Source organism: Mobula hypostoma, chromosome 18 (assembly GCF_963921235.1).
Source record: "Mobula hypostoma chromosome 18, sMobHyp1.1, whole genome shotgun sequence".
NCBI lineage: Eukaryota > Metazoa > Chordata > Chondrichthyes > Myliobatiformes > Myliobatidae > Mobula > Mobula hypostoma.
The window spans coordinates 56494881-56522843 of record NC_086114.1 but is presented as its reverse complement, the minus strand read 5'-3'; the positions used below and the strand labels follow the sequence as shown (position 1 = coordinate 56522843).

Genomic DNA, 27963 nt, shown 5'->3' with positions numbered 1-27963 from the left:
AGGATGAATTGGCAGAAAATGATTTTGTGTCTTTATGTTTTTCTTTGGCAGTTTAATGTCCTGACTCATTAGAAGTAGAATGCTAAAATACAGTTTGGATTTATTATATTTTTATTGAAGTGACACCAATTAATTAGAAAGACCTGTGGTTATCTAGCTGTTATTTATTGTGCATTATCAAATGGCTATGGCTAAATTTTAATGAAAATGAAATATTTAATCTTATTTGCCTTCCATTACTTTACATTAAAAGTACTTGTTTTTTCTTCAACAGATTCACGTACTGGAATTTGCTATTCTTATCTGATTCACGGGCGTTGTGCAAATGAACTTCAAGGACCATATACCAAAATGCAGTGTTGTTGTGATAGTGGTCGCTGTTGGTCATCCGGTAGGATTCCAGAATTGTGTGCAATGCGTGGAACTGGTATGTTTTGTTTGTCTTTTTATCATTTCTGTACTTTTCAGTAAAAAAAATAATTTTTACTGACTTACTGCCTGTTGAATCTATCTGCAGTTAGACTTTTTGAAAGAATCAGGTATGACCTGAAATTATGCACCTAGCCAATAGAGTGGCTTGGAAAGTGGAGCTAGGAATCCCCAGGCCACTCAAAAAGATACACATTACGTGGTAACCTGAGTTGCTTGTTCCCTGTACATATTGCTGATTTTGCTTTCATTATCCTAACTTAAGATAGGCATTGGGGTTTTATCTGTTGTTTGGCCTGGAGGGAAAAAATACTGGAAAGGTATTGGAGATTGTGAAAGCCTGGTTGACACTAGAGACTGGGAGGACTGTGTTGATGCTAGAGATCATGGGTGTGAGGAAGATAGGACCAGGAGCTGAGAGGTGTACAACATTGCTCACCCTTCACAAGATGTGGCTGTCTTCCCACTGTTAAACAGGCTGATTATGTCAGTCCAGTGTCAGTGCCACCTAATAGGGGGACCACTTATCACTTAGCAAAACTCTGAACAGGGTCAATAAGGCAGTTAGCCCTTTGGCAAACAATTTAGGGTAAATAAGGAAATTTAACCAATTTCTTATTTGAAGAGGCTGCACATATAAAGACAATTACCTTTGCTGATCTGGCCCATGAAGAAGAAAGTAAAAGTGGATAACAACCATCCCACACAACCTGTCCCTTTTTCTTGGAATACAAGATTGGCATCTCAATCTGGCATTTCCATGATTATTACCTTGCTTAGTAACAGGCATAAAATACTAGAGGAACTCAGAAGGTGTCAGGCACCATCTACGGAAGGGATTAAAGAGTTGAAATTTTGGGCCAAGACCCTTTATCAGGACTGGAAAGAAAGGGGGAAGGAATACAAGCTAGAAGGCGATAAGTGAAGCCACATGGGGTGGAAGATAGGTAGTGATGGATGGGATATGAAGTGAGAAGCTGGGAGGTGCAGGTGGAAAAGCTAAAGGGCTGAAGAAGAAGGAATCTGATAGGAGAGGAGAGTGATGCATGGGAGAAAGGGAGGAAGAGGCACCAGAGTGCGATGATAGACAGATGAAGAGAAGAGAAAGGGTAAGAAGGGAGCCAGAATGGAGAATGAAAAAGAGAGAATTGGGGGGGGGGGGGAAGAAATTACAGTAAGTTAGAGAAATCAAGGTTCATGTTGTCAGACTGGAGGCTATCCAGACAGAATATAAGATGTTGCTCCTCTAACTTGAGAGTGCCCTCATCATGGCAATAGAGGAGACCATAGATTGACATGTCAGAATGGTAATGGGGACTGGATTTAAAATAATTGGCTGCAGGGAAATCGTGCTTGTTACGGATGAAGTAAAGGTGCTCAACGAAGCAGTTCTCTAATCTCCTTTAGGCCTTACCAATGTAAAGGAGGCTGCACTGGGAGCACTGGATACAGCAAATGACCCCGACAGACTCACGGGTGAAGTGTTGCCTCACCTAAAAGGACTGCTTGGGGCCTTAATGGTGATGAGGGAGAAAGTGAATGAATAGGTGTGGCACTTCTCCCACTTGCAGGGATAAGTGCCAGGAAGGAGATGATGTGGGAGGGATAAACGGACAATAAATTCATGGATAGAATGTTCCCTGTGTACTGGTGTGTGTAAAGTTGTGTTTGATGGTAGGATCCCATTAAAGATGGCAGAATTTATGGGGAGTGTTATGCTGGATGCAGAGGCTCATGGTGTGGTGAGTAAGGACAAGGGGAACTCTATCCTTCAGGCAGTGGAAAGATGGTGAGGGTGGATGTCTGAAATGGAGGAAATGCGGGTGAGAGCAATATAAGTGGAAGAGGAAGGAAACCCCATTTCATGAAGATGGAGGACATCTTTGATGTTCTAGAAAAGAAAGCCTCATCCTGGGAACAAATGTGGTAGCGTCAGAGGATCTGAGAAAAGGGAATGACATTTTTACAAGTGACAGGGTGCGAAGAAGGATAGTTAAGATTACTGTGGGAGTCAGTATGTTTATAAAAATATATCAGTAGACAGCCTGTTTCCAGAGATGATCAAGAAAGTGGAGAGAGGTGTCGGAAATGGACAAATGGTATTAAAGGCAGGGTTGAAGTTGGAGGCAGTGTTAATAAAATTGAAGATGTCTTCAATAGTAAAAGCTCATGGAAAAAAACTTGGTAAACACACACCAGCAGTCAGTGAAAATAGTCATGAATAATCACCATCATTTTCATTGTTCCAGCACTGCTTTTTGTCAATTCAGTAAAAAGGTGTTCAAAGACCATGGCTTCAAATCTGGCACAGATTTCATGGTATACAGACAAGCAGTGATCCGTGCCTTCCCATGCTTCTGGACTACTTACAGGAGGTGCCATTAATAGCTCCGTCTGTCTAAGTAGACAATGAATGCACCCGGTTTAGGACTGAATTGGGTGTGGAACAGCGTCGGCTGTGGCTGAATAAACCGATTCTTGAGCAGCAGCCCTTGGCTCAGCTGCTGCACATGAAGGCTGATGGCTGCGGCTGGGTAGTCACTGCTGCAGCTTTGCTTCTCTCGTCTGTCGACCACAGTTGAGTTTGTTTTTCCTCTGCATTGGTAATGCCTGGATGTACAGCCTGTCGCCAGGTGTAGCGCTTTGCAGCTGTTTCTTCCCAAGTGTCCACCCTGATATCAGCAGACTTCAGGTCACGTTTACAAGCATCCCTGTAACACAGCAGTTGGTGCCCTATGGGCTGGGATCCTGCGGCGAGTTCTCCATATAGGATGTCCTTGGGGATGCATGCGGCGGACATGGCCAAGCCAGCACAGTCTTCGCTGTGTGAGAGAGATATGCATGCTTAGCATGCTGGTCTGGTCCAGGATGTCCTTGTTTGGCACGCGGTTTTTCCAGGAAATGCCCAGGATCCAACGCAAGCACTGTAGGTGGAAGCTGTTGAGGTGGTGCTCTTGGCGCGCATAGGTTGTCCAAACTCTCACTGCCGTAAAGAAGAGTACTCAGTACGCAGGCTCTGTACGCTGCAATCTTGGTGGCTGTGGTGAGCTTGTTGTTTTTCCACGCTCTCTTTGACAGCTTGGCCATAGCAGCAGCGGCTTACCCTATTCGCCTGTTGAGCTCTGGATCGAGGGACAGGTTGCTGGGGACTATCGATCCTAGGTAGGTGAATTCATCTACCACTTGCAGGGTGTGGTCGCCCATGCCGATGCTAGGGGCTTCGCTGATGTCCTGGCCCATGATCTCTGTCTTCTTCAGACTGATGGTGAGGCCAAACTCTTGGCAAGCATATGCCAGGGAACTGACTAGCCTCTGGAGAACAGACTATGTGTGTGACATCAGGGCGGCATCATCAGCGAAGAGTATCTCCCGGATCAGGACCTGACACACTTTGGTCTTTGCTCTGAGGCGTGCAAGGTTGAAGAGCTTGCTGTCAGACGTAGTGTGTAGGTACACTTCGTCATCAGATGTCCTGAAAGCGTACAACAGTACGAGGGAGAGAAGATCCCGAAGAGCATTGGGGCAAGTATGCAACCCTGCTTCACTCCACTTTGGATGGGGAAGGGCTCCGAGGATGATCCATCAAATTGTACTGTCCCCTGCATGCCGTCATGGAAAGAGGCAATGAGGTTCAGCAGCTTTGAAGGGCATCCAATCTTCTTCAGGAGTGCGAAGAGGCTTCTTCTGCTAACCAGGTCGAAAGCCTTGGTCAGATTGATAAAGGCAATGTACAAAGGCTGTCTCTGTTCCCGGCTCTTCTCCTGTAGCTGCCTGAGTGAGAAGATGATGTCGATGGTGGATCTCTCTGCTTTGAAGCCACACTGGGACTCAGGGTAGACGCGTTCTGCCAGTGTCTGCAGTCACTTCAGAACTACTCGGGAAACGCCTTGCCAATGGTGTTGAGCAGGAATATGCCTCTGTAATTGTTACAGTCGTTGCGATCTCCCTTATTCTTGAACAATGTGATGATGTTTGCGTCTCACATGCCTTGGGAAACTGATTCCTCCTCCCAGCACTGGCAGAGCAGCTCGTGAAGGTGGGTTAGGAACACTGGTTTCCCACACTGGATCACTTCTACAGGGATGCTGTCTTCGTCTGGTGCCCTGCTGTGAGCAGGTGAGTCGATGGCCTTGCTGAGTTCTTCCTCTGTTAGGGTAGGTCCAGCTCTTTCATGACAGGTAGGGCAGGGATACTGGCAAGGGCTGACTCAGTGACCATGTTCTCAGTGGAGTACAGGTTCTGGTAGTGCTCGGTCCACCTCTCCATCTGCTTGGCATGGTTTTTGATGACTTCACCCTCCTTGGACTTCAATGGAGCAATCTTGCTAGTGGTGGGCCTGAAGGCTTTCTTCATCCCCTCATACATGCCTTGCAGGTTGCTACTGTCGGCGCAGGTCTGGAAGTTCTGGCACAGGTTCTGCCAGTAGTCAATTGCAGAACGTCTAGCCGTCCTTTGAGCGTTGTTTCTTGCCATTCTCAGTACAGTGAACAACAGGAATTCTGCAGATGCTGGAAATTCAAGCAACACACATAAAAGTTGCTGGTGAACGTAGCAGGCCAGGCAGCATCTCTAGGAAGAGGTGCAGTCGATGTTTCAGGCCGAGACCCTTCGTCAGGACTCAGTACAGTGAGATTCTTTTCTGACGAGTCTCTTTTGTAGTTGACCAGAGCTTCTCTCTTGGCATCGATGACAGGTTCCATCTCAGACAGGTGAGATTCAAACCAATCTTGGTTTTTCCTCTCCTTTTTCCCGAGGGATGACATGGCAGTGTTGTAGATGGTGTCACGAATGAATTGCCACCTCTCCTCCATGGTGTGTCTGTATTTGCTTTGAAAGCATGTTCCATTTGGTCATGGAGTTTCTTGCGAAGTTCTGGGTTCACTGCCTTAGCAGTGTTGATGCATAGGTATCCTTTCTGCTTGGTGTGGTGGATCTTCTTTGGTTTCAGTTGGGCTTTGCTGCACACCATGGAATGGTCCATGTCGCAGTCTGCACTGTGTAAGCTGCGTGTTAGAAGCACACTGTTGAGGGCAGCTCTTCTGGTGATGATCATGTCCATCTGATGCCATTGTCCAGACCTTGGGTGTCTCCAGGAGACTTTATGGCGAGGCTTTGTCTTGAAGAACGTGTTGGTGATGCACAGCTTGTGATAGGAGCAAAGCTCCAGCAGTCTCTGACCGTTGTCGTTCATCTTGCCAATGCGGAAGTGTCTGAGGCAGTCTGGCCATGAGCTGTGGTCAGATCCGACTCTAGCATTGAAATCACCAAGCAGAATGATGTGTTCAGATTCTGGTATTTTGCTGATGGTAGCATCGAGGTCCTCGTAAAACTGATCTTTTGTTTCTTGAGGTGAACCCAGCGTTGGAGCGTAGACACTTAGGATGTTCACTTTACCGGACAACGTTGAAAGGCTAAGGGAAAGGATGTGTTCTGTCTCGCCAGTGGGAGGAACTATCATGGATAGCAGGCTGTTCTTGACAGCAAGGCCGACGCCATGCAGTCGGGGTTCCTCAGGTGGTCTGCCCTGCCAAAAGAAGGTATAGTTCCTCTCCTTCAGCAAGCCTGGTCTCTTGCAGTGCTGCTATGTCGATGTCCAGCCTTCTCAGCTCAGAGTCAATCATTGCTGTTTTCCTGTTGTCGTTGATCTGCTGCAGGTCGTCTGAGAGGCCAGGGCACATGGTCTTAACATTCCAGGTGGCTAGTCGCATGACTGGTGGTTTCTTCTTTCTTCTCTGTGGTTTGTCTGGTGCAGTGATAGCTGTCTGCTTTTCGATGCAAATCTAAGCTCCAAGCACCCATTGAAGCAGGCAGACGGTGGCGAATTAGCACCCAATTGTCCGGGGGCTGCCCGGATTGAGGCGGGCGCTAGCTGATCGGTGAGATGCAATGACCTCTCCCACCGTCAGAGGCAACCCGTAGCGCCCGTACCTTACACCAATCAGGTTGGACTTGTAACTACTGCCTCCTGTGTTGATTTTGCTGCTTTGCAGCAGCACCGGAGTAACCTCTCCAGGGTGCAGACCTGAATATGGAGATCTTGGGCTGCCCAGACATCAAGATCCCCCTCTCGGCCTTGTGGATGTGGTCCAACGGAATGCGAAGCAGTACATTTGGCATCAGCTTGGCTGCAGGAGCTGCCGGGAGGTGACGTGATATGTCATCCAACCACCTTAGGGGCTCCACTCTAGATTTGTGTAGGGTTTACTCCTTAGCCTTCTCTTCTCCGAAAGATACCCACAAGGCAGTGGGATCCGTAACCCTGGATAGGGGCCCATACCAGGTACTGTCAGCCGGAGCCAGCTGAGCCCGGGACTTGTGTAAGGCAGGGTCGTCACTCCTTGTAGTAGTGACATATGGAGCCACTACCCACTACCCATTAGCACTGAAGGAATACCAAACATGCCCTCTCCAGAATATTCTCCAAATTCACTGAAGGATAAGTAAGTACATGTTTTTCCCAAACTGAAGTCCCCTATGTATTACAGAAATAGATTAATGCAAACACGAGGAAATCTGCAGATGCTGGAATTTCAAGCAACACACATAAAAGTTGCTGGTGAACGCAGCAGGCCAGGCAGCATCTATTGGAAGAGGCACAGTCGACGTTTCGGGCCGAGACCCTTCGTCAGGACTAACAGAAATAGATTAAATGCTTTTAGACTGAGGAAAGAAACCATTTTTATTAAATACTTAAAATACAATAAATATATTATTGCAGACGTGAGTTTAGTAATTCTGGTGCCTTGTCTCTAATTTAAATAGATATTTAGACAACAGAAAGAACACTTTTATAATGCAGCTCATATCCATTGTACGGAGGGAGAATCAAGGGTAACTTATTATACAGTTCTGTTGGAAGGATTTCCTTACTTGTGTGAAAAATTTTTGATCAGTGAAGCTCAGTAATAGGACAATTAATCACAAAAGGGAACTACCTCAGACAGATATTTCAGGAGGCAGAGTAAACAACTGTCTCTGCCCCTGTCCCAAGGCAAGGGAGAGGAACCACAGAAGAAATGAGATGCAAACTTTAAACTATTATAAACTATATGAATGTCAAAATGCCATTTCACTATTCTGAAATTAGAACATTACTATAAGCCATAATTAAAGTAGGTTAATTTATGCATTAATGAAAATTAAATTCTTCCTTAGCTTATTCCAAACCAACCTCTTCCCCACCCTCCTCATTACCCCTGAGAGTAACCCATTAGATGCTCTATGTACACCCAGGGACCAACATACCACAGTCAGGAAGTACTGATAGAGTATTAGTTCAGAATTCTGTTGGCTTGGTTTCTTCAACATGTAATTGTAATTCATTGGAAGTATTAAAATTTTAAAAATAACTTTCTTGGATATGTCTCATGAAGTCTTGTAATTCTTAGCTGTGAACAGAATGTCAGACAACTCAATTAAATACTCTTCTAATACTAATGTCAATATTAGTTTTAATTTACAATGACCAGAAAGTTATTCCTCTTTTTGTATGTAACGCTCAGGGCTATTGGCTCATCGTTGTCTAGGGGAAATCCGGTCTGCCCGCCAAACCGTGTCTCACGTTTGCGTAGTTCCTGTGTAATGCACCCTAGTACAAACTCTCACATCAAATATCAGACAGCACACAATGTATGATCTACAGATTACACTTTATAAATCTTACTGGAACGATGTAATTAATAGAGCTACAATATAAAAGGAAAGTAAAAGGTGCCAAACTTATCAGAGTTCAACCACTTTGTGCACAACCATTGGAGCTCAATTAACGGGGTCTTCTTTCCACCATTTGATCTCCTCCGACCTCCTCGACCCGCCACCTGGGACCAACCACGGTGGTCGACCAGAGTGTGTCCAGCACGTCCTGCCTCTTTATTTCTCCTCCCGAAAAACCCGCACACTGACCCAGGTTCCCACACATACAGATAGAATAACATAGCTTCCATTGGTTAGTTCCTCCGTTATCTATAACTATAACCCAAACATTTCAGCTACAGAGAACATTACCTCATAGTTAACATTACAAAGAAGCCATTTCATTATAACACTTCAGAGAAGCGATTTTATAATTAGCAGTTAACAGTTAATATTACTGAGAACCCTGCATGTATTTCAATACAAAACACTGAAAAAAATTGGGTCTGTTTTCATGCTGATAAAAAAGATCAGACCATGTAAAATACCTCAGAATTTTTCTTTTATGGATAACTGCTGTAATGTACTTCACCAAAGACCAGGAGGTATAGAGTTGCCTTGCAAAACCACTGTAAGACATCCTTAAACTTTCCCCAGTTACTTTGAAAGGCTATGTGAGGAATAATAGGTGCTGTTTCATTGGTGACATATTTGTATATTCAACATTTCTTTTTCAAATCAAGTCAATATAAAGTCAAATCAGTGAAAAAGTATATTCTTTTCTCTTATTCATGTAAATATAATGGCGATAACTTGACTTTTAAACTTTCAGATGAATATATCAAATTGTGCAGTCAGGTACCTTGGACTAATGGTGAACTTGGACCTCAACCTGGACCTCATCCTAGACCTCGTCCTAGACCTCATCCTGAACCTTACCCTGAACCTTACCCTGAACCTTATCCTGGACCTCGTCCTGGACCTCGTCCTGAACCTCTACCTGGACCTCTACCTAGTCCTCATTATGGTAAGCTGAGTTTACCAACATTATCAGTAAGACTATTCAATTTATTTTTGATATATCCCTAACTTAGTTTGAAAATTTCTAACATTTATATGACAGGACATTTGAATACTTCTGATTACTGCATTTCTGTTGGAAATCTCTGCATCCATGGACGCTGCATTCCCCTCCCAGGGCCCAGTTATCGTTGTGAATGCTACACTGGCTATAAACTTACTCCAGGAGGAGAATGTAGAGGTAGAATTCAAACAATTCTATTAGATATGTTAATGTTAATCCCAGTGTGATGTTGACCAGGTGTATATTGGTACATTTTTAAATATTTTACTTCTGAATTGTCATTTTGTTGATGTTCAGAAATTAATATGCTTCAGTATAACTGTAACATCTTGTTTTAAACAGATGACGATGAATGTATTAACAATCCCTGTACGCATGGAGACTGTGTGAACACACAAGGCTCTTACTTTTGCCGCTGTCATTCTGGCTTTCAGAGTTCTGCATCTAAAATTACTTGTGTGGGTATGTTATACTTAAAATAGTTACCAGTATTCAATTTTGCTTCTAATGCTGAAGTTGCAAAATTATTTTTATTTTGAAAGATATTGGTATTTTCCAATATTTCATGCATAGCCATCATCCAGTAGAATTTAATTTACAAAAACAAATCATTTAACTCAACTGGCCTGTGAAAATGGTTTACATAGTGCATTAGCTTTCTCACATCTTCCTTAAATTAACTCTTCATATCTTTTATTTTGTTTTCCTCTATGTATTATCTAATTTTCTGTCAAACATGTTTTTTTTAACCATTCTGTCTAATAAGTTGCTAGATGAGCACTGGAAGTGCTATAACCTATAAGGTCACAGACTGGTAACTAGAAAAAGAGATTAGCTTAAGTAATTTTAACACCTAGTGTGTATATGATAAGCTAAACTACTTCCTACGATGTAAATTCAAGGTAGCAAGATTCTAAACACTCCTGCCAAAAAATTTCTTCTGAATTCCTTTATGGATTTATTTTGGGTTATTATGAGTTACATTCAAAAGATTTGAATCACTGAATGATTGCTTGTTCTGCGTGCAATTACTTATCGGTGGGGAATTATCCAAATTAGTTGTAACTAACTACATTTTGGAGCAGACATATGGGTAAGTGTCCTGAATTGAATTTGGTTGATCTGGTTTAGCCCTAGTTAGAAAAGGCATCCAATACTTATTTTTTTCTTTTGTTGTCTTATTCCCATTTTACCAAAAGTGATCAAGGTGGAAGTAGATGATGTAGCATTTAGGTAGTTGCAATATATCATGTGATGTCCATTTATTGATGAACAGGTGTAACCTCTTTTACAACTGAGTATCATGTTTACAAAAGTTTTTGAGATAGGATACAAATAATTACAAGTAAAAGCTAGTTAATTGGTAGCAATACAAGAATGCAAGCCCCTGGGAAAGTCCTGTGTCCAAAATAGTTATCACTCAACATAATTCAACAGCTCTCCACTATAAATTCTGGCTCTTTTTCAGTGCTAGCCTGTGTTCACAAGTCTCTCTCAAGGTCATCTGGTCAGCATATCCTGATCAGTAGAAGAATTCAGCAACCCAAAAGTGCAGCCAAGTAGGATCATGGCCTAACATAGAGTACTCAACAAGGAATGCTCCTGTAGAAAAGCCTAAAGATATTGTTTTAGTTTGTATTGATCTTCCTGTAGTTAAGGGTCTATGTTCATATTCTGAGTCAATGGATTCTGCCAGGATTAAAGAATTAACACCATTGCATGATTTCGTATGGTATAGAACAAGCAAAATAAATGTAGCTACTATATTAATTTTACTGCCTTCAGGCCACCGCTACTTTGCTTGGGTTTACTCAGAATCACTGTGCCAAAAGGAGTATAACTACTCCCACCTTTTGTAACTCAGTTTTGGCCCATTGACTCCTAAATATCTTCTGAAATGACCGCCATGCCACTCAGTTGTGATTGACTCCTAAGTGTACTCTGAAATGACTGGCAAACTACCCAGTTGTACTGTACTGCTACATTGACCCAGGCACTGAAATTAGACAGAACAAGTCACTCCCAGTCCAGTCAACATTGCAAATGCTTTCCACACAAATATTTATGGATGGATGTCTAAATTGGGAGAACTACCCACAAGCTTATCTAGTGACAGCATGACACAGTGGTCCTCATAGAATCATACTTTACAGATGATGTGTCTTAGTTTCTGAGTATGCCTTGTCCAACCAGCAGGACAGATGCATCAGAGGTGTCAACACGATAGTGCAGAAGCAGGTGAGAGTAGTTCCTGAGTTGCTTGAAATTGCCTCCAGATCCAATAAATTCTCAAAGAATCTGGTCAAACTCGGATATGGAAACCTCCTAATTGCATCTACTGTTCTCCTTCTGCTGATAAGTCAATCTTATGCATGTTGAGCAAAAATTGAAAGAAGTGTTTAAAGTAACAAGGGCACAGATTGTATTCTGAGCAGTGGGGGTTTTACATTCATCACTAGGAGTGACTTGGTAGCACCACCTAGAACAAGCTGCCAAGCCCACAAGGACATAATGGTAATGCAGCAGGTAGTAAGTGAGACAACACAAGAGCTAAATCTGTTTGTCTTCATAATCACCAATCTACCTGTATCAAATATATCTAAGAAGATTTGTCATTTGACAAATCAGACATATCAAATGAGGACGGCCTCAGAACTGACCTGCCAGCTTAAAACAGGCCATCTATAATGTGTTAAAAAAAAATCTTGCCTTTTATGATTACGTATATCTCGTTGGACCTCTCTTACTCTTACCTTAAAGCTATCCTTTTTAGTATTTGACATTTCTATGCTGGGAAGAGTCTGATTATCAGTCCTCTCTGCGCCTCTCATTTTATTAGCTTACTTCTCAGCCTCTAACATTCCAAAGACAATCTCGATTTGCCCTACCAATCTTTGTAGCAAATTCTCTTCAATCTAGGCAGCATCCTGTAACCCCTTTAAAGCCTCCATACAGTACTCTAAATGTCGTCTAAACAAAGTTTTATGCAGCTACAATGACACAAGAGATTCTGCAGATGCTGGATTTCTTTAACTTCTGGTAATCTTTCCCCCTCCTGTTTGCTCTTCTTCCATTCCCCATTCTGACTCTCCTCTTAATCTTTCCCTTAGCCTTACTTGCCTATCACCTCCCTCTGATGCCCCTCTTCTTTTCCTTTCTCCTATGGTGCACTCTCCTCTCCTATCAGATTCCTCCTCCTTCAGCCCTTTATCTTTTCCACCTATCATTTCAAAGCTTTTCACTTTTATTTCCCTGTTCTCCATCCACCTATCTTCCCGCTCTCCTGCTTTCACTTATTACCTTCCAGCTTGTACTCCTTCCCCTCCCCCCACCATCTTAACCTGGCTTCTTCCTTTCCAGCCATGATGAAAAGTCTGAGCCAAAATGTTAACAGGTTATTCCTCTCCATAGATGCTGCTTGATCTGCTGGTTTCCTCCAGCATTTTGTGTGCCGTTTCTCTGGACACATTCCCAGCTGGTCTATACCCTATTGAACTTTGACAACTCTCTTCACTCTCCACAACTTCACCAATTTTTGTGTCATCCATAGACTTACTAATCAGACTGCCTACATGTTTATTCAAATCACATATATCACAGAAGTCCCAGCAGTGATCCTTGTGGAACACCACTGGTCACAGACCTCCAGTCAGTATAACACCCTCCACCATTATCCTCTGATTCCCTTGACCAAGCTAATTTTGAATCCAAGTCTCTATTGATCACATGTACCTTAATTTTCTGGATCTGCTAGAGGAATTTAGTAGGTCAAGCAGCATCTATGGACATGAATAAGCAGTCGATGTTTCACGCCAAGTCCCTTCCTCAGGACTGGAAAGCAAGGGGGAAGATGGCAGAATAAAAAGATGGGGGGAGAAAAGAGGACCTGCAAAAAGGTGATAGGTGAAGCCAGGTAGGTAGGAAAGGCAAAGGGCTGTAGAGGAAGGAATCTTATAGGATGGGACAATGAACCATAGGAGAAAACAAAGAAGGAGGGGTATCAGGGGAAGGTGTTAGGCAGGTAGTGAAGAGATAAGAGGCCAGGGTGGCGAATAGAGGAAAAAAACACGAGTGAATAACATCCACTGCTCTACTCTCATCAATCCCCTGCCACCTCCTCAAAAAACTCAAATCAAGTTTGTAAGACATGAGCCCTTCTGCTCAAATCCACGATAGTTAAGTCTATACTTTTCCAGTTTATCCCATCCCTAACATCTTTAACAATAATTTTCTATATCACTGATTTAAGGTTCACTGGCTTGGTTTTTCTCTATTGTCCTTTTTAAAACTAGGGACAAGTTATCCAAGGATTGGAAGTGGAATGTGAGGCAGATTATCGTAATCAATGGCCATATAGTATTATGAACATAAGAGTAACAGTCTCCAAAGAAATTTAGAACATGTTATTCATTTCTCAGTGGTGGCAGCTGCAACACATGTCCACATCCTCTAAAAAAGTCATGATAATGACTTGTAGCCTGGTCTAATCAGTGTGGGCTGCTTGCTGCAGTTAGATATATAAAGGGACTGAAATCTGCATTTGGTAGCCTTCCGCAGTTCCTGAAACACAATAAAACCAATCTTGAATTAAATTCTACAAAAATGACAGCAGGGTTAAGCCAGGTAATTACAGTGAATCTAATTATTAGTGGTACATAAATTATTGGAAAAAAGTACTGAGGAGCATGGTTAATCTGTATGTAAACATACAAAGATTAATCAGTTTTGGTCAGCATGTCTCTTTTAGAAGGAGATCCTGTTTAGCTCATTTGATTACATTCTTGTGAAATAGCTAAGTGTACTGAATGTGGATATCAGTACGGCATTTGATTAAGTCCAAAAGTGAAAGTTCATGAATTCTGATTTGGTATTTTCTATCCAAAATTGCCTGGGAGAGATAGGAGACAGTGAGTGATTTTCAAAGATTCTTTTTGTGATTGAAAGCTTATGAGTACTGCAGAGATCAGACCAGGGGCCTTAACTGTTAACAATCTGGATGTGATTATTCAGAGAATGGTGAGTAATTTGGCACATTGTTACCAGGTTCGGAGATGGCCCAAGTGTGGAGTGAGAGACACTGAAGCAGGTCGATAGTTCACAGACCTTAATCTGAACAGTGTTAAAGGGAAAATAAAACAATAAATGCTAGGCCAAGCAGGGCCATTAACTAAAACTCTCAAAAGGAAAACGAAGCCTGCACTGCTGCTGAAAAGAACATCTAAACATTAAACAAATCCCATTAGTCTTCAAAGTCAGTTGACTTGAAAGTCCAATATCTCAGGGAAAGCCGAATGCAAAACAGCAGCAAAACATTGCTATACTCTGTCCAAGTCTCGACAGGCACTATGATGACAAGTATGGAGTTAAATACTATCACAATTAAATAATAATAATAATTAGCTGACATGTGCAAATTCTACTGCACTCCATGGTTGTGACAGGGCCTCCCTGTCTATGCGCAGCCCCTGAGGCGACACTGACCTGTGTCCGCTGGAAGTTCCAGATCAATGACTTGTCCAAGATGTCCTTTGTTGGATGGGTAAATAGCAGATGGAGTCTAATCTAGCTATATGTGAAGTTTTGCACATGGAAGATCAAATGTAACAGGACAGTATGCAGTTAATAGCAGGACCTTTAACAGTGTTATTGTACAGAAGGATCCTGGGCTCCAAGTCCATAGTCCCTGACAGTAGCCGCACAGGTGGATACGCCGAAAAAGACAAAATATGGCATGTTTGCCTTATTGATCAAGACCATAGAATTATAAAATTAGTTAAGGCCTGAAATAGAGTATTGCATTCATTCTGGTTGCCCCATTTTAGGAATGATGGTTTTGAAGAAGGTGCAGAAGAGGTTTCCCAAGATCCTGCCTGGATTAGAAGACGTGCAATAAAGAGAGGCTGGACAAACTAGAGTTGTTCTCTCTGAAGTGGCGGAGGCTGCGAGAGACTTGACAGTAGCTTATAAAATTATAAGAGGTGTAGATGGAATAGACAGCCATTTATCTTTTGTTTTCCCAGGGTCGGATTGGTTATTTCTCGAGAGCATGCATTTAAGGGGTGAGGGGCAAAGTTCAAAGGAGACGTGGGGCAAGTTTTTTTACACAGAAGGTGAAGAGTGCCTGGATTGTGTTGGCAGGGATGATAGTGGAGACAAATGCAATAGAGGTGTTTAAGGTGCTCTTGTACAAGCATGTAAATGTACAGAGAATGGAGGGATATGCACATTGTTTAGGCACTTTAGTCAGGCATTTAATTATCACTTTAATTACTATGGCATAACATTGTGGGCTGAAGGGTCTGTTTCTGTGCTGTACTATTCTCTGGGACCTGTGGTTGGGCCTGAGGGGAAAGCTACTATAATGCTAAATGTTATCGTTTTTTTTTTAGTGAAACACTTCATTCTGGTTTATACGCACAGTCTTTAAATTATGATGAATGTCATTTCACATATAAGATCCTTCTGTATCAGTCATGCAAGCATGAATGAAAATTACAGAAGTTGTATCCAGGCATATGCAATTGAATATCTGGGCAAGAGAATATCATTATGTGGATGACCTAAACAAAAGAGTGTCTAATTTTATGTTGTATTTTTAACATTTTGGTTGGTATCCATTAGCAGTCTCAAAGTTAAATACTTTTAAAACAATCGTTACATAATAAATATGTACAAATTGTTGAAATTACATTTAACAGAACCTTTTAGTTACTCTACGTCAGTCCTCCTTAAAATGATGTATGTTTCTGTGATTCAAGTGGATTTTGATGTCTTACAGATATTGATGAATGTGTTCAGAATGGTCAGATATGCAATAATGGTCGTTGTGTAAATACAGAAGGCAGTTTCCACTGTATTTGTAATGCTGGATTTCAACTGACAGCAGATGGGAAAAATTGCATGGGTATGTAGCAGGCAACAAATCAAATAAGTAAATATAACTTGTTAATTGAACTTAAAGGTAGATTTTGTTTAGATTTTTGGAAGCTGATAATTTTTTGGAGCCATTGAGTAAATGAAAATGTTTCATATGATAATCTACTAAATGTTTAATCTTAGTTTGGTATATGTTATGTTCTATTTTGTTGTGTTCTGTGTTGCTTTGCAGAGCATGGTGTGTATGCTATGTTGGTGCCAGAAGGTGTGGTGGCTCTTGTGACTGCCCCCAGCACATCCTTGGGTGTTGGTTGTCAATGCAAATGATCCATTTCACTGTCTATTTCAAAGTACATTTGATATGATACAGTTATCTTCATGATACTTCCTTTCACTGTCTTCAGCAAGGACTGCCTTCCATTCTCCCAGTTCATTTGTCACCATTATATTTGCTCCAGCAATAAGACTTCCCCACATCCTTCTGAAATGTCTTAAAACAAGGCTTCCTACCTGGCATATTGACAGAGCCCTTGACCACATCTCATCTGTTTCCAGCATCTCTGTTCTCATTCAACACACCTACCCCCCAATAAAACACTGACAGAATGGTCCTCACCTTCCATCCCACTATCCTGAGTTTAACAAATCATCCTTTGCAATTTCCATCAGATCCAACAAAATTCTCCCCTATCTTATAACGTAGAAACAGCACAGGATAGACAGTCGATGTTGCACCAAACTGATTAGAAGGGATGTCTAATCCCTTCTGCCTGCAAATGGTCAATATCCCTTCATTCTCTGCATATACATGTGCTTATCTAAGAGCCTCTTAAATGCCTCCATTGCATCTGCCTCCACTGGCACCATTGGCAGTATGTTGCAGGCACCCAGTGCTCTGTATAAAAACTTTCTACGGAAATCTCCTCTGAACTTTCCTCTCACCTCAAATGCTTGCCCTCTAGTATTAGACATCTTAACCCCAGAAAAAAGATACCAACTGTCTAGTCTATCTAGGACCTCATAACTTTCTAAACTTCTATCAGGTCTCCCCTCAGCCTTCATTTGTTCAGTTTTTTGTCTCCCTCATAGTTCCCTGCAGACACAGTACCTTACCTTTCACTTGGGCATGTCACAGCCTTACAAACTCAAAATCAGATTTTGCAACTTAAGGTCACTTTCTCTGACTGTATCAGAACTAGCAATTCCTCTCTATTAACACACTCTTATTTACACTGCATGTTCCATAGTCCTACATTTTGTAACTTTTTTTGTTCTTTCACTTGTGTCTCACTCTAGCTGTCTCATCTCTTAGCTTTTATTCAATTTTTCTAACTATTGAACACCACCAACCAGTTGACTTTTATAATTTATCTTCATGACAATCCTGGTCTCATCCAATCAGAAATACATCTTTTTGGCCTGAGAGTGGAGAGTTCATCACTCTCCAACTGAAAACTGGTTTCTTATTTTATCATGAAATTTTAACTCCTTTCTGTTTCCATAATTTTTTGACTTTATTTCAGATTTTCAACATCTGCAGTTCTTTTTCATTTTCTTAGTACTTGTACTCTGTGCTTTGTTTATAAAACCCAAGATCCCAATACTTCTTCAAACTACTTTGTCGCTTTCAACAAATTATGAACAAGTACTTTTAGATCTCTCTGTTCTTGCATGCTTTTCAAATCTATGCCTTTTCGTTCATATTATATGTCCTATTTCCAGGATTTAAATTTAACTTGTTACCTATCCATCCATTTCAGCAGTCTTTCTGTATCTCCTGCATAGTTCACTACACCTCCAAGTTTCGTATTATCTGAAAACATAAAAATATACACCCAACTTCAAGTCATTAATATATACCTAAGACAACGATGGTCCTTGTACTGCACTGGTTGAATTCTGTTATGTATTATCCTTCAATCTAGAATGCAACCATTCACTACACTTCTCTGTTTCATGTTCTTTAGTCAGTTTCCTATCCATGCTGTTATCACCCTTTTATTTCAAGACCTTGAGTCTTGATGAGCTGAGTGAACAGTTTTAGGAAGTCCATGCAGATCACTTCAACCTTATTATACTCATCGGTCTGTTACTCCATAAGTAAGTTCTTTTGTTGGTCACATACAGTTTTGCTTATGACATCGTTAACTAGTCTGTAGTTACTAGTTTTATCTTTTTGCTTTACTTTGAACAAGTGTGTAAATCATGCTATTTTCCAGGCAAGTACTGCTGCTAGTTCTCCAGATGTTTGAAAGATTACATACAGGGGCTTGCAATTTCCCTTCTTCTCTCAGCTGTATCCCATCAAAATTGGGTGATTAATTCACTTTTAAGGGCAACTAGCCTTTCTAGCATCTCAAGTCTATCAGTTTTTGGCTTATCTCAAATCTAAAGCTCCATCTCTTTTGCTGAGATTCCAGCAGCTTTTTCTCTCTTGGTGAAGACCAATGTAGCCATAGCTGTCTCAGCCATATCCTTTTCCTCCATTTCTTCTCTGATCAACTTCACCTCTATTCTTATCCTTTTCTGGTTAACGTTTCTATACAATATTTTTGGATTCCTTTCTGCTTCCATTCTTTTATCATATCTTCCTTTTTCTCATGTATTTCCTTTTTAAATATTCCCTTTAAATTTTATGTAATCAGCCTGACTTTCACTTCCCTGCTTTATATTACACTTTAGTTACATGGGAAAATTTGCCTTAATTCTGGAGCCTTTCTTCCTCACGGAAATGTATTTATACTGTAGCTGAAATATCTCTAACTTAAAGACCCTTCAATATTCTGTTTCCTTTTCTATAGTTATTCTGAACTTTATAATGCTGTGATCACTGTTTACTAAATGCTCCCCCAGTGATATAAATGTTAATCATGCTTTTCATTCAGAAAAAATATAAATCCTCAGAACATGTTATTATTAAAACTGTGTGCAATTTACTGCTGTAATATGTTTCAGACCTTGATGAGTGCTCCCAAAGAAACATGTGCATGAATGGAATGTGTATCAATGAAGATGGCAGCTTCAAGTGCATATGCAAACCTGGCTTTGAGTTGATATCAAATGGACGAGTATGCATTGGTAAGTTTATTATACAGATTATCTGAATTCCAAAAGGTTTCTGCATGTTGCCAGAAAAATACTCATAAGTAGTTCGTATTATAACTTGCTAAATACGTGTAACACTAGCAATGGACTACCTTAAAATATTCTAGTTACAAAGCACTATTGATGTTTTTGAACACAGGAGAATCCATTTATTATATAATAATTAATGAGTCCATTCCAATCAATCACTGATAATATTTCAAAAGTAGATACAAATATATTAGTGGGTGGAGGGATAGGACTTTAGTATCTATTTGCCTCTCTCCAACCCTGTTCAAGAAGGTACCAAGCTTTGAATATATGAGCATATATTTTCATACCTGATCCCAGGCACACCTTGTAGCCACTGATTCTAAATGATTATAAAATGGACACATCTTTGTTATGATGGAAAGATCTGCATTGGTCATTTTCTGCAATCCCTTGTTTTTCAGACATTCATGTTGAAGTCCTTAACTAGTTACTTGAAATACTTATGAAGGAGTTTGTTAAAGTATGTTGATCAGGACAGTGTACTCACCATCTAGATCAGGGTTTCCTCGGGTTCCACAAGAGATCATGATTAAAAAAAATACACATCATTTTTTGAACTTTGCGCAACAGCAGTGCTTGTAGTGGTGGGCAGTGACTGAGCAATTTCATTAGCAATCTTGTTAGAGGTCTTCCAGCCCAATATGGCATTGTGCAGTAGGACCATGTTTATTTGGTTGAGTTCATTCTCAGTTTTTGACACGAGATAGAAGAGGATATTGATAATTGGTGAGCAGTATATTGCACAGAGGGGAGGATGGTAGGCTAATGAAGTGCATTTTCCGAGCATTGAATGGACTCACCCAACTTTAGTTGTGACATCAGCCTCTCCTTCCTGAATTATCTCTCCCAGGCACCACTTCCATGCCACTAACTGACTTATGGGAGCAGACAAACTCTACCGGTGTAGAAACTTGAGGGAAATTTTCATTCTAAACAAGGAATTTTACAGACATGTCCAATGTGCCAATTTTTGAAAAGGAAGTGTGAAGTGGAAGAGAAGGATTCTAGGCCTAAGTTTACAGAGAATTCTGATAAGGTTAATGATGAAGAATTACAATCTTCTGAATCATTTCACCGTACTAGTGCAAAAATGGACACAAAAAAGTCCATCTTTACAATGATAGCTACTTATCAATGGGTTTTACATGCACTGGTGATCCAAACTGTTGTATTCTATTGTGCCTAGTCTGTAGCAAACAACTTGCAAATGCAGCAAAGGCTCCAGCAAAATTGAAAAGCCACTGAACTACAAATCACAGCCATATGACACGTAAAAGTGCTGATTATTTTAACTGGCCATTGGAATCTCAAAGCAAACAGAGTAAAGTTTTTGTTAATAATGTCACAGTCAGTAAAAAAATTCAGGAAGCAAGTTATTTAGTAGTAGAACTTATTACCCAGAAAAGGAAAAGTCACACAGTTGGTGAGAATTTAATAATGTCAACATGTAAAATTATAGTGGGTAAAATGCTAGGACAAGATGCAGTATGAGAATTTGAAAAGAGTACAATAGGAGGACTTATCGTACTCTCATACAGTACGATAAGTGGACGTATTGATGACATGCCACATGCTGAAGAGGTTTTATGTGATAAACTGAAAAACAACAGTTTCTCTATCCAGGTTTACATATCGACAGATTTCACCAATAAATATCATGTCGTAGCATTTATAGGATTTGTAAATGATGGTGAAATTCAAGAAAACTTTTCTGTTGCAAAGAGATGCCTGAAACAAGCAAAGGCCAAGTTTCATGTTTTGTCTTCATATCTGGAAACAAAAGGTCTGTCTTAGAGGAACTGTTTTGGCATCTGTACTGATGGTGCCCCATCAATTGTTGTCTCCATGAGAGGTTTCGTTTCTCTTGTTAAAAAAGAAAATCCTGACGCTTGAGCTGAAAGGCAAATTGCAGGGGTACTTTCAAGAAAACAGTAGGCCAGATTTTGCTGAGTGCTTTGAAGATGAAGAATGACTGCAGAAACTAGCCTACTTAGCAGACATTTTTCATCACATGAACTAGTTGAATGAGTCTCTGCAAGGCCCCGGAGAAAATGTTTTGACTTTAAGTGACAAGATTCTTAGATTTAAAAGGAAACTGAATCTTTGGGAAAAATCATGTTGCAAAAGGAAATCTTGGAATGTTTCCATTGCTGCTTGGGCTTGAGAATGAGAAAGGATATCAGAAAGTCTTATTGAAAACCACCTGGAAGAGCTGCAGAACAAATTGAACAGTATTTTCCTCCTTTCAACACAAGTGTATGACTGGGTGAGGGACCCTTTCTCTGAATCTTCTGCTCAGCCTGGGAACTTGACTTTGAGAGAAGAGGAAGAACTTTGTGAGCTGCAGTCTGATCGTGCACTCAAAATGAGATTTACCGACTTGCTCCTGGAATAAGTTGTGGATTTCTGTAAAAGAAGAGTATCCTGCCATTCATAAGAAAGCAATGAACGTTTTGCTGCAGTTTTCAACTTCATAGATGTGTGAGCAAGCTTTTTCTTGTTTAACAAGCATCAAGAGCAAGGATCGAAATTGTCTGATTTCAGTTGAAGGTGAAATCCGTGTGGGCTTATATCAAGTCCCAGAATTGAGTATTTATGCAGCAAAAAAACAAGCATAGGTTTCACATGCTAGGCCTATATTTGAGCCTGATCATGTCACTTAATAAGAAAATGTTTTTTCAAAGTCTTGTATAAAATTGTGTCTTAGGCTATATTTTTATTCATATTGCTTTGGCTTATGGTTTTAGTAACTTTATTATTCAACATTGTCAATTAAGTTTCATGGTGTAAATAGCATTAATTAGAATCAATTCACAACCTTTATTTAAATTAAATATACTGAGCCTACCTTCAGAAAAATTAAATCCCATTTAGCTTCAGCCAGTTATTCAACAGAAATTTATTATGTTTGCCTTATGAGTTTTAAAAATATATGAAATGGAAAGAAATTATTTTCAAGATGGGTAAGCTAAGCTTAACTACCTGTATTTTTTTTCAAGAAAGGTTGGCTAAGTATTCATTCTGCACTCAAAAGAGCACTGACAATTATTTTTGGATTATTACATTTACAACTTCCTGATAAACACTAACGTACCGTGAGCTGTAGACATAATAATTTTTACATTAGGGGTTCCCTGAGACCTGAAAATTATTTCAAGGGTTCCTCAAAGGCAAAAAGGTTGAAAAAACCCAGTCTAGATAATTCAGTGATAATTTTATTATTGAACTCTCCCTTTGTTTAATTGTATTTGTATAATATGTAATTCACTTTGCAGCTAGACCCTGTATATTGTAAATAGATTCTGTGTATAACAAGTTCTAAAATCTTCAGTACCATTAAGTTTAATTGTTTACTATCAATAGTTATTCAGAATATTAGGGATTCAATTCTCATTACAGAGTCTGAGCACAAAGATTTAAGCTGACACAACTGTGCAATGCTGAGGGACCAAAACACTGTCAGAGACGCCACCTGAGAGATGAGTCTTTAAACTAAACTTTAAGCTATCTCAGGTTCTTGCAAGAGATGTTATCGTTTTGCTGAACAAGAGAATTGTGGTGTCCTTAAAAAAAGGAAAGCAGTTATAAACTAAAGCCTCAGGACCTCCAGACAATGATTCCCCTAACTTTTTTTTTAACAGCTGCACAGACCTACCATTGCTCTGAGCAAGAAAATTTTATACAGTTGAAAACTGCAAGGCACTTTAATATAAACACTATATAAAATAAAATCCCAGCTGTGTCGCAACAGAGGCATGTTTGTGGGAGCATTTCAAATACTGTGTGGCCATGCACCTGCGCAGTTTAGAGAGAACAATACTTCCAGAACTTTTTACCACTAATGAGATAGTTTTGAAGTGCTTCTATATCAATTCATTTTGTCATAACACATTTGATAATATCAATATGAAATTTGAAGCAGAGGTGGAAGGGCAATGGTATAATGTTGTAAGGCACTCAGGGATAATTCTCTTGTTCTTCTTCAACTTAGCACCTTATAATCTTTTAGGCTCATCACAGAGAGCAGGCAATGTTAACATTGTTTCAGAGAGTCAGCAATAAAAAACTCTAATGATGCTTAGAATTTTGTTTGAAGCTTCAGGTTGGATCTCCATAATTTCTGCCTCAGAATGATTGCCACATATTGACTGTTGAATTATAAATGGATAGCATTTACGTCACTTTTCAACACTTTGGCATCAAACAGAACAAAACAAAATGAGTTAATCAGGATATGGTCCTCGTCACTTAATTTTCTTTGAGCAAATAGTTGACAGAATCTGTCACCATATTCTGCAGCCTGCCAATTTTTGAAATTTGATTTTTGGATTTACTAAATCTCAACATGAATCAGGCAGCAACACATCCTCAAAATATATTTTAAGGCAATTTCTTACAATGCCATTGATAAAATTCTTGCTGCAAAGGTTATTTAAGATGCATAGCATCTTTGTTTCAATGGTTTCAATAAACTTCCTATGTGTAAGTATCTTAATGCTGACTTTTTTCATTGCTTTCAGCTCCTTATGAGTGCTGCCTAAGCAAGTGCTTGGAAACAGTTGTGAAAGAACTGAAAGTAGTACAAGCGAGATTCTTTGAAAATTAGAAGTTATTTTTATGCAAGATCATGGTGCTTTTTTAGCAAGATCTTACATACCATATGTTACGATAGTTGTAACTAGCCAAAAACAGTATGAAATCATGCAGTACAAAATCAGGTCAAACAGCCTAACTAGTCCATGCCAATCACCACCTTTCAGTCTTAACCCATCACCCAGCAGTTGATCAATAGTTCTGTATACTTAACTGATTCAAGTGTTCATCTTGACACTTACATATTGTCAGTAATTGAGTTTTAATAGTCTCTCAGGTATTCTAGGTACTTACGTTATTTGGTGAAAGAAAATTCCTCTGATTTCCCCTCAGAACTGCTTTCCTGTTACCTGAAGCAATGTCCTCCAGTTTTAACCATATAACCATATAACTATTACAGCACGGGAACAGCCCAACTCTTACTCTCACCTAGTCCCACCAACCTGCAATCAACCCATAACCCTCCATTCCTTTCCTGTCCATATATCTATCCAAGTTAACTTTAAACGACAACATCAAACCTACCTCAACCACTTCTGCTGGAAGTTTGTTCCACACAGCTACCACTCTCTGAGTAAGGAAGTTCCCCCTCATGTTACCCCTAAACTTTTGTCCTTTAACTCGCAACTCACGTCCTCTTGTTTGAATCTTCCCCACTCTCAATGGAAAAAGCCTATCCACGTCAACTCTATCAATCCCCTTCATAATTTTAAACACCTCTATCAAGTCCCCCCTCAACCTTCTACACTCCAAAGAATAAAGACCTAACTTGTTCAACCTTTCTCTTTAACTTAGGAGATGAAACCCAGGCAACATTTTAGTAAACCTCCTCTGTACTCTCTCAATTTTGTTGACATCTTTCCTATAATTCGGTGACCAGAACTGTACACAATACTCCAAATTTGACCTTACCAATGCCCTATACAATTTCAACATTACATCCCAATTCTTATACTCAATGCTCCGATTAATAAAGACCAGCATACCAAAAGCTTTCTTCACCACCCTATCCACATGAGATTCCGCCTTCAGGGAACTATGCACCATTATTCCTAGATCCCTCTGTTCTACAGCATTCTTCAATGCCCTACCATTTACCATGTATGTCCTATTTTGATTAGTCCTACCAAAATGTAGCACCTCACATTTTTCAGCATTAAACTCCATCTGCCATCTTTCAGCCCACTCTTCTAACTGTCCTAAATCTCTGTGCAAGCTTTGAAAACCTTCCTCATCATCCACAACACCACCTATCTTAGTATCACCTGCGTACTTACTAATCCAATTTACCACTCCATCATCCAGATCATTAATATATATGACAAACAACATTGGACCCAGTACAGATCCCTGAGGCACACTGCTACACACCGTCCTCCAATCTGAGACAGTTATCCACCACTACTCTCTGGCGTCTCCCATCTAGCCACTGCTGAATCCATTTTACTGCTTCCATATTAATGCCTAACGATTGAACCTTCCTAACTAACCTTCTGTGTGGAACCTTGTCAAAGGCCTTACTGCAGTCCATATGGACAACATCCACTGCTTTACCCTCGTCAACTTTCTTAGTAACTTCATCAAAAAATTCAATAAGATTTGTCAAACATGACCTTCCACGCACAAATCCATGTTGACTGTTCCTAATCAGACTCTGTCTATCCAGATAATTATATATACCATCTCTAATAATACTTTCCATCAATCTACCCACCACTGACGTCAAACTCACAGGCCGATAATTGCCAGGTTTACTCTTAGAATCCTTTTTAAACAATGGAAGCACATGAGCAATACGCCAATCCTCCGACACCATCCCTGTTTCTAATGACATCTGAAATATTTCTGTCAGAGCCCCTGCTATTTCTACACTAACTTCCCTCAAGGTCCTAGGGAATATCTTGTCCAGACCTGGAGACTTATCCACTTTTATATTCCTTAAAAGTGCCAGTACTTCCTCTTCTTTGATCATCATAGTTTCTATAACTACCCTACTTGTTTCCCTTACCTTACACAATTAAATATCCTTCCCCTTAGTGAATACCGAAGAAAAGAAATTGTTCAAAATCTCCCTCATCTCTTTTGGCTTCGCACATAGCCGTCCACTTTGATTCTCCAAGGGACCAATTTTATCCCTCACTATCCTTTTGCCACTAACATAACTGTAGAAGCCCTTTGGATTTATTTTCACCTTATTTGCCAAAGCAGCCTCATATCTTCTTTTAGCTTTTCTAATTTCTTTCTTAAGGTTCTTTTTACATTCTTTATATTCTTCGAGTACCTCATTAACTTCAAGCTGCCTAAATTTATTGAAGATCCCTCTCTTTTTCCGAACCAAGTTTCCAATATCCCTTGAAAACCATGACTCTCTCAAACTTTTAACCTTTTCTTTCAACCTAACAGGAACATAAAGATTCTGAACCCTCAAAATTTCCCTTTTAAATGACCTCTGTTTCTCTATTACATCCTTCCCATAAAACAAATTGTCCCAATCCACTCCTTCTAAATCCTTTCGTATCTCCTCAAAGTTAGCCTTTCTTAAATCAAAAATCTCAATCCTAGGTCCAGTCTTATCCTTCTCCATAATGACACTGAAACTAATGGTATTGTGATCACTTGACCTGAAGTGCTCCCCAACACATACCTCCATCACCTGCCCTGTCTCATTCCCTAACAGGAGATCCAACACTGCTCCTTCTCTAGTTGGTACCTCTATGTATTGCTCCAAAAAACTATCTTGCACACATTTGACAAACTCCAAACCATCCAGCCCTTTTACAGAATAGGCTTCCCAGTATATGTGTGGAAAATTAAAATCTCCCACAATCACAACCTTGTGCTTACTATAAATGTCTGCTATCTCCTTACAAATTTGCTCCTCCAGTTCTCGGTCCCCATTAGGTGGTCTATAATAAGCGTCACAACACCTTTCCTATTCCTCAATTCCACCCAAACAGCCTCCCTAGACGAGTCCACTAATCTATCCTGCCAGAGCACTGCTGTTATATTTTCTCTGACTAGCAATGCAATACCTCCCCCTCTTACCCCTCCTATTCTATCACACCTGAAGCAACGAAATCCTGGAATATTTAGTTCCCAATCACACCCCTCCTGCAACCATGTTTCACAAATAGCTACAACAGGTATCAATCCATACTCTAAGCTCATCCACCTTTCGTACAATGTTCCTAGCATTAAAATAGATGCATTTAAGAAACTCTCCACCTCCCACTCTCTGTTTATCCTTAATGGAGCAAACTTTGTTATCTTTTTCTTCCTTTTCCCCGACATCAACCTCCCCTCTCCTAGTCTCCTTAATTTGATTCCCTCCCCCCAACCATTCTAGTTTAAAGTCACCTCAGTAGCCTTCGCAAATCTCCCCGCAAGGATATTCGTCCCCCTATGATTCAAGTGCAACCCGTCCCCTTTGTACAGGTCACCCCTGCGCCAATAGTGGTCCCAATGATCCAGAAACACGAATCCCTGCCCCCTGCTCCAATCCCTCAGCCACGTATTTATCCTACATCTCATTGCATTCCTACTCTCGCTGACGCGTAGCACAGGAAGTAATCTCGAGATTACTACCTTTGCGGTCCTTTTTCTCAACTCCCTTCCTAACTCCCTATATTCTTCTTTCAGAATCTCTCCCCTTTTCCAACCTATGTCATTGGTACCTATATGTACCACGACCTCTGTCTCCTCTCCCTCCCACTTCAGGATCTCTTGGACGCCATCAGAAACATTCCAGACCCTGGCACCAGGGAGACAAACTACCATCCGGGTCTCCGGACTTTGTCCATAGAATCGTCTATCTGACCCCCCTAACTATTGAGTCCCCTATTACTACTGCCCTCCTCGTCCGTTCCCTACCCTTCTTAGCTACAGGGCCGGACTGTGTGCCAGAGGTACGGCCAGTGTTGCTTCCCCCAGGTATGCTATCCCTCCCAACAGTACTCAAACAGGAGTACTTATTGTCAAGGGGTACAGCCACAGACACATGGGTACTATCTATTACCTGATTCTTCCTATTCCCCCTCCTAACTTTGACCCACTTGTCTGCCTCCCGTGGCCCTGGTGTGACCACCTGCCTGTAACTCCTCTCTATTAACTCCCCACTCTCTCTGACAAGACGAAGGTCATCAAGCTGCAGCTCCAGTTCCCTAACACGATCTCTTAGGAGCTGCATCTCGACGCACCTGGCGCAGGTGTGG

General features: G+C 40.6%; 1 protein-coding gene across 3 annotated transcripts in view; it reads left to right on the top strand.

Moving 5' to 3' along the window:
• The window catches only part of LOC134358560 (fibrillin-1-like), a 462213-nt gene that overhangs the window by 212064 nt on the left and 222186 nt on the right, over positions 1-27963 (top strand). For 2 of the 3 annotated variants that reach the window (XM_063070931.1, XM_063070930.1), the window contains exons 9-14: positions 275-427; positions 8894-9088; positions 9185-9322; positions 9488-9607; positions 15924-16049; positions 18977-19099. In XM_063070931.1, the coding sequence (XP_062927001.1) occupies positions 275-427; positions 8894-9088; positions 9185-9322; positions 9488-9607; positions 15924-16049; positions 18977-19099 (855 nt within the window). The remainder of the gene's footprint in view (positions 1-274; positions 428-8893; positions 9089-9184; positions 9323-9487; positions 9608-15923; positions 16050-18976; positions 19100-27963) is intronic. The other variant, XM_063070932.1, reaches the window with a different exon arrangement.